General features: G+C 39.5%; 1 protein-coding gene across 2 annotated transcripts; it reads right to left on the reverse strand.

Annotated features, from left to right (window-relative positions):
- Positions 1 to 913: 913 nt before the first annotated feature.
- Positions 914 to 8,944, reverse strand: fam83b (family with sequence similarity 83 member B). Of its 2 annotated transcripts, none has more exons than XM_079169135.1 (5): positions 8,814 to 8,944; positions 6,755 to 7,228; positions 5,388 to 5,552; positions 4,230 to 4,354; positions 914 to 3,864 (listed from the first exon to the last, which is right to left on the reverse strand). In XM_079169135.1, exons 2-5 carry the CDS (start codon positions 7,202 to 7,204, stop codon positions 1,821 to 1,823), a joined length of 2,784 nt encoding a protein of 927 aa, XP_079025261.1. In that variant the 5' UTR covers positions 7,205 to 7,228; positions 8,814 to 8,944; the 3' UTR covers positions 914 to 1,820. The 2 variants fall into 2 exon arrangements, with proteins under 2 accessions (XP_079025261.1, XP_079025262.1); XM_079169136.1 differs by having other exon boundaries at positions 7,165 to 7,228; positions 8,814 to 8,880.
- Between the last annotated feature and the right edge of the window lie 3,857 nt (positions 8,945 to 12,801).

Below are 12,801 nucleotides of genomic sequence, written 5' to 3' on the forward strand. Positions count from 1 at the left end.
TTATTTATGTTGAATCCTAAATCACTATTTATGTATCTTTAATTTGGGCCTAATTTCACATTAACAGGTCAATATTTATCTCTTTCACTCATTCCTTATATGAACAGACGGATTTTTGTTGTAATGGATTCTGAACAACTCTCTTCAACCACATATCTGTGCTTATGCAGAAAAACAAATTACAAAGAAATCAATATTATTAAATCACGAACCACTGTAATGTTCTAATGTGGTTTGTGCTGTGACCAAGCACAGCCTCACATATGGCTGGGTTATATCATGTGTATTGGTTAATAACTGATAACTGGTAACTCCTATCAACATACTTTTTTTTACTTTAGGCTTTAGCCATGGTTTCCATCTTGGAAAATGATGTAAATTATGTTCAGTGAGCATGGTCATCAAATTTTTCCCGTAAGTATTTTCATTGTTTGTTTGTGACAGTTTATTATGACATCATGTATGTGTTTTGCCTGCAGTCTTTAAATTGTTTAGGCTACAACTATTGTTTTATGTTCTGTCAATAATCAATTTCCTGGAAGACTTTTGTTTTGTCAAAATGTTGCTTTTAAAAGCTCGAGGGAGCTCTGATTCCAGTGTGCAGATCATTTTCTGTTGTTTTCTCCAACAATCAACACATTTCCAGCCTGTTAAACTCCAGGAAGATGCTGTGATTGGTCTAATAGCTCTAGGCCAGTCAATTAAGATTAGCCAAAGAGCTTCCTTTTCTTCTTTTTATTTGTGCTTCCAATTTTGTAGAAAATATTCCTCATAGTTACTTCAATTTTTAAAAATGTTCAACGCATCATTTGACAAAGCTTTAAGCTTGAACTCTACTAGATTTCATTTACATGATTCGTCGGTATGGCAGACAGGAAGAAAAACAACAAGCATCATCGATCATTTTCATCACCATTTTATCAGCATTATCAATAGAAAGTGCACGAGAAGAGGATGTGCTGTTTAAATATCCACTACATTCCCACCACAAATATCACTGAGACAAAACCCAGAGAAGCAATGTGTGACTGGCTGGCACGCACTATTAAAGGTGCAGTTTAAAATAAAGCTGAATACTCAGTTGTAATACTGAGTACCTACAAATGAATATTTATGAACCACGAGTTGAATACTTCTTCTTGCATATGTTTTACTCTGGAGGCCATGTTGCTTTGTGCTTAGCCACGAATCTGTCACCTTGAGTGAAGAATGAAAGATGAAATACATGAATCACTTCTGAGTGGCCCCTGAGTATGTGTACTGCATTTTTCATTGGGCTTGTAGTGCACATTGAGTTTCGCTTCAAAGGAAGACACACATCAGGTGAAGAATAAAACAAGTGTAACTAATAGATATCAGCATGCAACCTCCCCACTTGAGTACTGACATTAAGACACAAATAGACAAAATGTAGTAAAATAAGCACCTGAGTGTATTTTGAATGTATTCCTTCCACTAGTCTGAAAGAAGACATGTTACAAAACAAAATAGCCAGCTATAGCCAGCTTCTAGCTATCTATTCTATTACCCTTTGGCAAAGCTACCACTTAAAGCATCTGCAGCATTTGTCGTTTGAATGTGTTGTTTCAGGTTGACACCAGTCGAGGACGGTCTTAAAGACGGGGTTTAAGATTTTGTTATATAAAGGTCTGTATTGATATAAAACAACATTCATCAGTGCATCTGTACACAGTAACAAAAGCGGAAAATGTAAACAGTGTTTGCTAAAAACAAATAAAAACAGAAATATACACCAACTGTAAGAATATTTACATAATAAGTCAAATGTGCATTGGTAAGAAGTGACCTGTGAAGATTCACTACTTGGCCTTGTGTATGAGGTTTCCCATTCGATGAATGAATTTCTCCAGCTTATTTTCATGGTGCCCTCTTGCAGCCCGGGTGAGGTTGTGTTCAATGGCTGCCTCACCTTTAGGAAGGCTTTTGGGTTTCTCCTGAAAGCTTCCAAAGCCGTGTGCAGAGCGTTTCTTGTCAAACAAGCTTAAAGGCTCAAATCTGCTGTAAAGGCGAGTGTCCGTGCCACGATCTTTGCTCCAGCTTGCCGAGTCAGGGATGGGCCTCGCACTTCTGTCAGAAACGCTGGGTTTCTGCTGTGTGGTAGGTTTAGGAAGAGAGACTTGCAGTGGATTTTGGTGCTCCTCAGTTTTGAATCGAGGTTTTGAAGAGGTTGGATTAACGCCCTCTATCCGCTGCCTCTGGTGCCCCGAGGAGGACCTGACAGATCTGGTTGTCTTTTGGGGAAGTTTTCCTCCTCTATAGGACATCCTCTCCTCATCCTCTGCTGTTAGGGTGTCTGTGCTGCCACTTGACTGCAGACTCCGTGTGTCAATGGTTCCTACTGAATCCTCAATCTTCTCTGGAATGTTAATTAACGATTGTATTTGTTTGGAATTCTTCTTTATAAAAAGCTGTGAGCTTATGCTGTGGGGTTTAGCTGTTAGATCCTTGCTGTTAACATCTAGGTCTGCTGTGGACACAGTCCTGGATGGCGGCTCCTGCCAAATGGGAGTACCGTGGCTACCGTGGCTCTTTGTGCCTGTGACACTCTTGACATCATAATGAGAAGTAGATCTCTGATCTTCTTTCATATTTGACCTGTATCCTTCACTCTGTGCATTGATCCCTGCTGTGCTTCTGTTCACTTGCGTCTTTGCGAAAGCTCCATACATGTGACCTGATGATTCATGGTTGTACTCAGTGTTTGATCTTGGATCTGCTACGCTATGCCTTTTTTGCCAACTGTCTGACATCATGTCTGGGTTTGTGATCATGTGTCCACCTTTAGCTCTGCCTAAGCTAGTGTATGCAGAGTGGTAAGAGTTTCTACCTGGACCGTAGTTTGCATTATTCCGATTGTCATCCGGAATCTGCAAACTTTGCTTGTTGAACATGTACTCGTCATTACTTATCCTACTTCCAGTTCCTGCAGTTGAATTCCACTGCATGGATGAGTAGTGTAAAGGAGTGTTTGGGGCTGCTAAGGAGTTGACACAATTGGAGGAGTTGTTAATGTATCGGTTTGGCTCCATTTGCTCTGGTATGGGGGACCTGAAAACAAGGGAAGACCTCATCCTTCCCTGCACGAAGGAGTTAGCTTTGTCCTGCGGTTCAAACTGGTCTAAATGGTCACAAGAGTCTCCGAATGGGACGTCAGGGCATTTGAGGTAAGACTCAATCCTCAATGTGCGCATGAACGACTTGGATGTATTCTCTAGCGTTGGCATGTTCTGCTGCATGGAAAGAATCTGTTTGTCGTTGCCACTGTAAGACTGACGCATGTTTTGACCTCTATGCATCTGTGGCACCGATAAGTAATTGTCCATGGGGTAGTTGTTTGTTCCGTTTCCTGTTTCTCTAGAGATATTCCAGTTGCTCGCTCTGGGCATGATGTTCTGCGGCATACATCCGTCTTCTCTCTCCCCAGCATAGCTGTGCCTTTTTATGAAGTTCAACATCTCTGCAGACTGAAATTGGGGCATCTGGTTCTGAACAGCGATCCCATTCTCATTATAGTGCCCAAACTCGTTAGGTTCCTCTTTAAAGAGCCTCTCCTCCAGATCTCTCGCTGCTCCTAGTTTCCTCTCGCAGGTCTTCCGATAGACTGTGTCCAGCGTATGCCTCAACTGGTCCCTCCGCTCAATTTTTTGGGCAGACTGAGTGTTTGGCAAAATCTGTCGTCCATGTGGTCCATTGCGTTGGAACAAACCTTCCGGAGGGCAGAGCTCAGCTGGCACAGTCGAGCGGGCGTACAGTGTTCGAAACTCCTCGTCGTATGACTTCACCAGGTGGCCTGTGATCACCTGCACCATGCTCAGATGAATCTTCTCAAACGACCATGTGAAGCTGCAAACACACAAGAAACCTAATGATTTATTCATCGAAAGTGGAGAAAACAGACTGATGTGTGATATAACACCCTTAATAAATTTGGGTTGAATTTAACTGAAGCAAAAAAAACTAAAGAAGCTAAAACCACAGCCTCTAAAGACACACAGCAAAAATAGTATTATTTTCAAAGGTTTAATTGAGGTTCTTTGTAAAGAGCCGTGTTGCCACATTTTCCAGAAAGTTCAATCAACTTCTTCAAAAAGCATCAATAAGAAATGATGACAGCAATTATGTGGAGAGTTTCAATAAATGTAGTGCTTTGCTTTATGAGTGCATTTAGTTTATGCCTCAGTAGTCTCAATCACTGAAGATGTATTTACCCGTATGAGCCATAAATCGCTGTGAGGCAGTCGACTAAAAGAAACTTCTGCTCCATTGCTCCATGAAATTTAGCTCCTGATCGACAGAGGTAATCCGGACCTTTCACAGTGCGCACCCTCATGTTCTGTGATCAAAGCAGTGAAAGGAAAATGTCATCAAATATTTTTCATGGTTAAATCTTACAGCAGAAGGTAATAAGTATATGTCAATCATCCCCCCCCCCCAAAAAAAAACTGAAATACTGTGCAGATTAATCTAAAGTTTTGTGATATGATGCATTTGTTGAGTCCCTCACGCCTAATCTATACTTTTGCGGAGAAGCTTGGGCAGCGCAGCAGTGGTGGTTTGCGGTGTTTTGCAGTTAAGATCTTGAAAAATGTGACTAGCCCCTGAGCACCACGGACGCAGCAGCAGTTTGATCGGACATTATAACTGGAAGGTGGGATTTCCGGACAAGTACCTCACATTCTGTTACAGCAACAACCTTATTAATAGTCACTGGAGCTCCTCCTCACCACCCAACTCGTCTGCATTTGTTTTTTACCAGCCCCATGTTGGGCCAAACTTATATGGAACTATTTAATCATGCCTATCAAATAAACCAAAAGCCGCCTTAAAAACAGATTCATAAACCGCGGGTCCTAATGAAAAATAAATGTCATGCTACTCGCAATCCCCCGCAGTAGTCTGTAGCATGTACTATGCCTTGCGTGAGAGGTGCCTGCGCAAAAGCACATAGGTACACGATGCAGGGGTACAAATCAGGCATCAGTTGTTATTGTTGCATGTTACCGACATTTGCAACTTTGTATGCATGTAGATTTACGGTCATAGTCAAAGATACAAGTGTATAAAAAAATGTCAGTTTACATCCCAGCAAAAGTATCCCCTCTTGTTGATATAGTTGAACATTGTGGTACATTTGCTCGTTTGTTTTCTTGCCGAGAGTTAGGTGAGAAGATACTGTATATGCAGTACCACTCTCATTAAATATGGAGCTACAGCTAGTTAGCTTAACTTAGAATAAAGACAGGAAATGGAGAAACATGGTTCTGTCCAAAAGTTACAAAAATACCTGACATCACCTCTAAAGCAATCAATTAAGTTAATTAGAATTCTTTAAAAAATCAAGTGGATGTTTTAAATCATATACTTACTCTGAGTTGATGAATTTTGACATCTTGATTTTCAGCCATTGCGAGGAAACCTTTCAAATGGAAATCATCCAAAAGCACGTAGACCGGGACTCCTCGTATGGAGGCGTCAACAGCTTCTTTGAATATATCTACATCAGTGAACATGTCCATCGCAATGGCAATGACCTGCAAGGACAAAGTGGATAAATCATGATCAGTTCAACGTGCTAGAGACAAGAGCGCATTTAACCCGTTTAAACTTGTAAAGCCCGCGAATGACCGATTTAAGAAAACACACAGTCGTCATTTACAATCATAAATAATACATTTGAATCTAACAGCTACAAAGACAAAAACCTCAAAGTGATGCCAGTGACGAAAAGTTGTTATAATAAACAGAGACAGACGAAGCATTAAGTAGCAAACGTTACTGAGATCAATTTGGAGAAGTGAAGTAGCTGAGATTTAATACGTTTATTGATCCCAAATTCATATCTGACACTAGTGGAACATTTGTTGTCACTATTCAAGGACCAAATTAAAGGCTTTTCTCTCTCATTTCACTTTGAGCGAACTGTGATGAAAGTCCATCAAGATAATGTGCAGCGACTTCATACTGTGTTCTAGTAGCATTTAATGAGCTCTTTAATGAAACCAGTCCGACTAGATTGGACTAGCTATTTGGACTAAATTCTTTCACTCGTTTAATTTCCTGTGTAGGAGGTTTCTGTGTCAGTCATTCTTAATCATGTATGCTACTTATACTTATAAATATTATTCAGAGGGAGGCGTTCCAAATGCTCCAGTGTCCCATGACATATTTCTCTGCATTTCATTTACTTTTCACTGCACTGGTTGTAATTACATTTAAAAAAGAGAAAAGGGTTTAGTTTAGTTAGTCTTTTGCTTTGGAAGTTGGTTTAATTAAGGGCAGCAGTGCAGCAGTAACAAGGCTTTACAGATGCAGTAGAATACTAACTGTCTACTAACTACGATTTTGAGCTACAAAACTAGTTTATGATTCATCAAGACACAATTGGATAACTGACTGAAGCGTTAACTGTGTAATGGATATGACTCCATGATATAATCCTGCTTCTGTGCACGGTTCCCACACTTTCTTCTTACGATAGTGAGTTGCAAAACCAGATTGTGACCTCAACAACCCCAGCCGACACTCCTTACAACTGGAAATTGAGAGCAACAAAGGTTTGTGGACATTCCCTGACGTAAAAGGTGCTTGCGTCATACTTTAGAAGTGTTCCAGCTAAACACAGTGAAGAAACAGTATGTCTGAGTCAATTTGCTGCAGCACTACGGTTGCCCAGCCTGAACACCACACATCAAATCTTCTGTCTTAGCATATTGTTCCAGGTAGTTTTGATTACCTGTCTTGCATCTTGAATTTTCTTCCGAATCACCTCTTTGATGGTGGGGTTGTTTTGTCTTGGTGGATGAAAGAGCAAATCTATATTTGTCTGTAGTTTTTCTTGCATGACATTTGGCCAACCCAACTCCAACTCTGGGGCGTCCACATCCGAGTGGACAGGCCAGTACGTCCCTGAGGATGACTCGTCGTCCGGTGGACCATTGACTTCTTCTACGTGTTTTGTAGGTGGGGGTGTTTCTGCATGTTCAGTGATGAAGACAAGCTCTTCGTCTGACAGGAAGCTTCCGATACGTTCTCCCTTGAGGAACTCCTGGTAAGTGTCTCTTCCGCCGCTGGCCAGGCAATCGATCGCCAGGCGATAGGGCTCCTTATAGTGCGGTTGAATGAAATCCTCTGATTTCAACTCACCCCTCAATGACGACAGCAGGGAGGATTCTGGGGACTCCATCGCTGTCGACGGTATCAGTAGGACCTGTCAAGGATAATGGAAGTCAATGACATGATGTAGGAGAATCGGAGAACAAACAAATTGCAACAGTGGAAAGTGCTGAGAGACTGTTGAGCGTAATGAGGCAAAGTAAACTGTATGGAAAGGTCATATTGTTGTACACATGGGGGAAATATTGAGAAGCTGTGAAAACACTTATAGCCGCAATAGTTAAAACACAACCTCGCCTCAGTTTTTCATGGTATGTAGCCTATTAAATACACTCGTAGTTCTGAGTATATAATGATACGTAAAGATCTAAATAAACCAATTGATTCCAAGTTATTTAAGAACTACTTGTCTACTCTCAGCTAGTTGATCAGTCCCTTACTTGTTTCTCAGTGGCTAAACAAGATGTTGTTTCCCTTTTGGTAAAGGTTACAGTGCTTTTTTTTACATTGGGATTATGTGAACAAGAGGCCTATATTTTCCAATATGTTGAGTTCAAAACCCAATTATTTCCATGTATAAGACATTCTTTACAATATTGTACCGCCCATTACATGCCTGTTATTACTGTGGATTTTTTAAAAATGACCTTTTGTTTCTGACATGCCACATCATGAAAACTCATCACTGTCAGACACCGAACCTGACAGTCTGGATTAAAAGTCATTGAATGCCCAAGGGAGAAATGCTGCCGCTGCACTTGTAGATTAGTGCGCCTCACAGTTAAGGTGGGGTAAAATAAAACAAGTTACAATAAATAATGTCATGTTTTTATCACACTCTGCAAGACATTTTTTGGGACTGTTAAACCATAATGTATAACCGGTGTTACCATCTTTTAAGTAATGTCTTGCCAGAAAGAGAAACAAATCCAGCTTGTATGTGTTAGAATGAATCTCTCAATGACAATTTACAAAGTCAGGTTAAATAAGCAAAAATCATTTTAAAACTTTTAAAAGTTCACAACTTTTACAGTATTTAAAACGCCATGAAATGATATGATACTTGATATTATAAATAAAACCTCACTGGATGAAAGCAATCATGCAGACATTTTAAAGATTGAAGTATTTAACTTCAATAAAGATTTAATGTTGTCTGTCATGCCTGATTCATCTGAATGTCAAGACAGCGGAACAACAAGTTGAATGTCAGATTTTATAGCAGCTACACACCTTAAACACTGGCATGGGAAGGTTTGTGCTAACTTTTACTTTCAAGTTAGTTTCACTGCCGGCATTATGAGTACAGTCGTCCTTTCCTCTTGTTTTATCGGCTATAGGCTCTTTTATAGACCCTGCTGCTGTGATCGTACAATCATAAGTATACATTTCAACTAAGTTTTAGAAGAAAAAGATCCTTTGAGGTCAGCATTAACTCTGCTGTGCCTTATCTTTATAGCTATGCTGCAAAAGAAACATTGAGCAGTGCTGTTATTGCAGCATGTTTAATCATAACCTACAATACAACCTTGTGCAAACCGCATATTTACTTACAAATGATCTGTCAAACCTCGCACTGTTCAGAAATTCAATTGAAAGCTGTTTGATAATCGTACTGATCTGCTGCTTCTTGCTGAACGCTACACACAACTCTTATATGCTCAACAACAGTGACTTACATTTGGATTGTGAACTTCATCAAAATCCTCTTGACTGCTCCCAGAATGTTCCTCTTAGATTTATGTTCAGATTATGTTGAATAATCGGAGGAACTGCCAGCTGATAGAAACAAAGACGGGGAGGTGTCTCAACATGATAAGCAGTCTGCAGATGGAGGGTGTGGATTCCAGTTTTAACATGCAAATGGTTGGCTCGAAACTTGCTCGCAGGCAGCCATAAACCTGTTTGAGACATTTAGCCACTCCCCTCCTCCTTTCAGGGACAAAGTACACACTGACGAAAGTCAAGATTATGACAGACATAAAGACGCTTTAAAGAATACTTCAGGTTTAATGGTACAGGACCTCGTCAAGGTGTTCTGTCCATGGGAAGTGTACTCAATGGTGCAGGACTTTACTTCAATATCCTCTTGCTTTAGTCTCTCATGAAGTGCACCAGGTGACCATTTCAAATGACACACTTGTGTTTCGTGAACTGCACCAGGTGACCATTTCAAATGTGTTTCATGAAGACATTTTTTCAAAGAGAAGATGACCACAAACCCAAATAAACTTAAATAAACCAGTGATCATTAGTCTTTTTCATCTTACTTCAGATGGAGCTGAATCTGTAGGGACCAAAGAAGCACTTCTGATGTCCTTGTACATGTTAAAGGGAGAGGGAAGGAAGGAGAGTTGGTGAGTTTTATGCCATATCTTTGATCTGTCAAATGGAGTTAGTAAAACATGTTTGCGATCATGAATTGATATTGGTGACATTTGGCGTGCTCCCAAATACTGGTCCCTTTATTTATATATATATATATATATATATAATTTTGCAAAACAGAGAATTGGACGTGTGTGTCACATGAGTATTTACATTTTGATTGTTCTTGTCTTCATGAATATATTTGTGCAAAGTTTTGTATGTGTTTTTCACATTTGTATTTGTCTTTGTCCTTAATTGTGTTCAAAAACACATAGCGTTATGGTAAACATTGCTGACACTCAGACTGCACACTTTCACAACACACTGTGAAGGCAATCACAAGTTTTCTTTTGGAAAGACTTCAGGAAACTGTGCCATGAAAGTACAATCTTATTCATGGCTTTTTGTGGCTTTTCAGGACATACAAACAAACTTTCAAAAGTTTACCTTCAACTGTTGTTATCATATTGCATTGACCTCATAGCAGAACTCAAATAAGTTTAACTGATTGATCCACCATGTTTTTAGTTGTTTTATTTATTTTTTATGGATAAATACTTTCATTTTATCTGCATCATTTTGGCCTTTCTCAAGGTTAATATTGATTAGGTTTAAACAGTTGCTAAAATGAAAATATAAAATTGAGAACAGCACATATGATAAATTATTCAAGTCTTTATTACCGGCGGTGGATTTTCTATTACCCACTTTCTTTTTCATTTATAGTGCCTGTCTGTGTGAGAGTTTTTCTCAGTTTACTGCTCAAACTCAAATAGTACTGCTTCAAAAGTGTTGATCAGACTCCAACACTACCTGCAGGCACCAGTCTGAAACCATTTAATCATTAACAAGAATACTCAAAGAATAGTTTAGCATTTTAGGAAACACACGTATGCACTTCCTTGCAGAGAATTGGATCAGAAGATCAGTTCTACTTATTTCTGTATGCTGAATATGAAGCTAAAGCCAACCAGGAGTAACAGAATCCTACCAGCACCTCTAAAACTCTAAAAAGTGAAAAAAACAACTATTCTGTGATTCTGTTGGACCCCGGCTTGATGTTTCCCAACTATTACAGTCTATATGCTAAGCTAAGCTAACCAGGTCATAGAAGCAAAAAGCATATTTCCCCAAATGTCAAACTCTTCATTCAAACCTCCAAAAGAGTAAAATATTACTAATAACAGGCTATGTTTAAATGTACCTCCAGTGAGCTGAATAAGAGGAAACATATATAATAGACTCTGGTCTGGTTGACTGAGGCCCTAAACTGTTGAAAGACAATTAACAAATTATCAATTCACTTGTGCATGACTGTTTTTCTTTTTTTATCAATAATTAAATCCAGCCATGGCAAGTACACTTAATTTAATTAATGTAAGCAAGGAAGCTAATTTCTTCTTTTCCTGTCCATTCTTTTGTATCATATGACGATCCCTTAACTGAGATAAAGTCAGGAAACAAAATTCATCACCATTGTCAAAATATATTTTAATGAGATAACAATATTTAATATAATTTAATTATTCTGTTTTGACCCCCTATCTTTCCAATTACTTATTAATTGACAAGGAGTTCACAGAAAACTAAATGCAGCCATGATATTCTTTTACGCAGTGCGTGATATGTAACATGGATATGAAGATGCTCTGTTCCTCTCTCAAGACGTAAACACCTCTGGTTGTTCCACCTGAAAAGAGCCATGAAAAACAATATACCTGTGCCATTGTTTAGTTGTGCCTTGAATCTGGGTGTGTGTAGATAAAGTATACTAAGTCACAGGGAGTTTCTTTTCCTCAAGCGGCCTCGGTGTGAGTCACCTTTTGTGACACCCATTATCTGCTTCGTGCAGTCATCATGATCAGTTCCTCAGGCGGTTCTTGACTTTTGCTGGCAAGTCTGAGCAGGTGGCAAACTGTTCAGCCATTATGAAGCGCTTCTTCCTTGTAAACGAAATGCAAAACTGACATTTTGATTGCTGCTGTACTGACTGATGAGTCGCCAACTCAATTCCGTTGTATGTTTTTACAATGACAATAAACGTGCTTATCCTTATCCTTATCAATCATTTATCCTGCCAACATGGCTTTGTGTTCAAGTTATGTTGTGTCTGACTGTAAAAACTAATATTTTGGATAGTTTTCTTTTGAGAAATATCTCACAGAGACTGAGCAACACACTGAGCAGACGCAGAATTATAAGTAGAGACCATCTTGATGGGATCACACCAGCCGCAACTCCAAATTACGCCAGGGGCGTAAAGAGGGGGGGGGGCAATGACCCCTTCGCCCCTCCTGCTTGGACCATACCATTCTTGAAACTCAACCTTCATTTTGATCTCAACATTACAGCTGTAAAGTTTGGTGAGTACATCTTGTACGGTTACAATGCAATTGCGGTGACAAGATCTGTCCCCAGGCAGACATTTTGCCACGATGACACACACAGAGACAGGAGGTGAGAATGTCATTATCACGGCTGGTAATTAGGATTTCACAGCTTGTCTATACCTTCATCATCATGCGTAGTTCCAATTAGCACTCCAGATGATGGTAATGATTGAAATGTACGAGACATAATAACACGTTCACATAAAAGGCGACATTAAAGGTGTCGGTTGATGTAAATTACAGGTTTGACTGTAAATGCTGTGAATGTCCCTGCTGAGGCGAAAATGTATTGTCAGGAAGAGAGTTTCTAGTTTGATTAAACATGGTTGATAACACTTTGTTTGGTGGTTTGTATGATTCAGATTTTAGTCTGTAGAACAAAGAAGTAAAAGAATACATTTTGGCCAGCCACAACAAAACCAAGTGTTTATAGGAAAGAAACTAACAAACAAACAAAACACACAACAACAACAACAACAACAAAAAGAAAAATCAATCGATTTGATTTATTATCAAGACAGTCTGCTCCTTAATAAGAGAGAATCTTTTGCTTTCATTTTTTTTTTACACTTTGACCAAATGGATCACAAGTGGAAACATCTTGTGATGGATATTACGTATAGAACATCAAATTGAAAAGGAATAGTGGTTCGGACTACCTCCTCTGCAGTCTGATGGATATTCTTCAAGTCAGTGGCCAGCACAGGGCAGGGCCAAATATATGGTAATTATTCGCATGGTTGGCCTGACACATCACCCAGCAATCTAAATGAATAGTTCTGTGTTGCTTCTGCTGAAGCGTAATGAAGAATCAAACCAAACTCTGCCGACAAAATTCCCTCCAAGGCAACTAGTTCCCCTGTACTTGGCCGACTATATGCCACTCCTCCCCAGAGAGAACCCTGTA

The sequence above is a fragment of the Pholis gunnellus genome (genome assembly GCF_910591455.1).
Source record: "Pholis gunnellus genome assembly, chromosome: 11".
NCBI classification, from domain to species: domain Eukaryota; kingdom Metazoa; phylum Chordata; class Actinopteri; order Perciformes; family Pholidae; genus Pholis; species Pholis gunnellus.

Excerpts from the sequence above, each read along its gene's own strand:
- fam83b (XM_079169135.1), bottom strand. The coding sequence starts at position 7,204 with ATGGAGTCCCCAGAATCCTCCCTGCTGTCGTCATTGAGGGGTGAGTTG. Across the intron at positions 5,553-6,754 it reads AAATTCAAGATGCAAGACAG|GTCATTGCCATTGCGATGGA; the intron begins GTAATCAAAACT and ends TTGTCCTTGCAG. Across the intron at positions 4,355-5,387 it reads TCAAAATTCATCAACTCAGA|AACATGAGGGTGCGCACTGT; the intron begins GTAAGTATATGA and ends CTTTGATCACAG.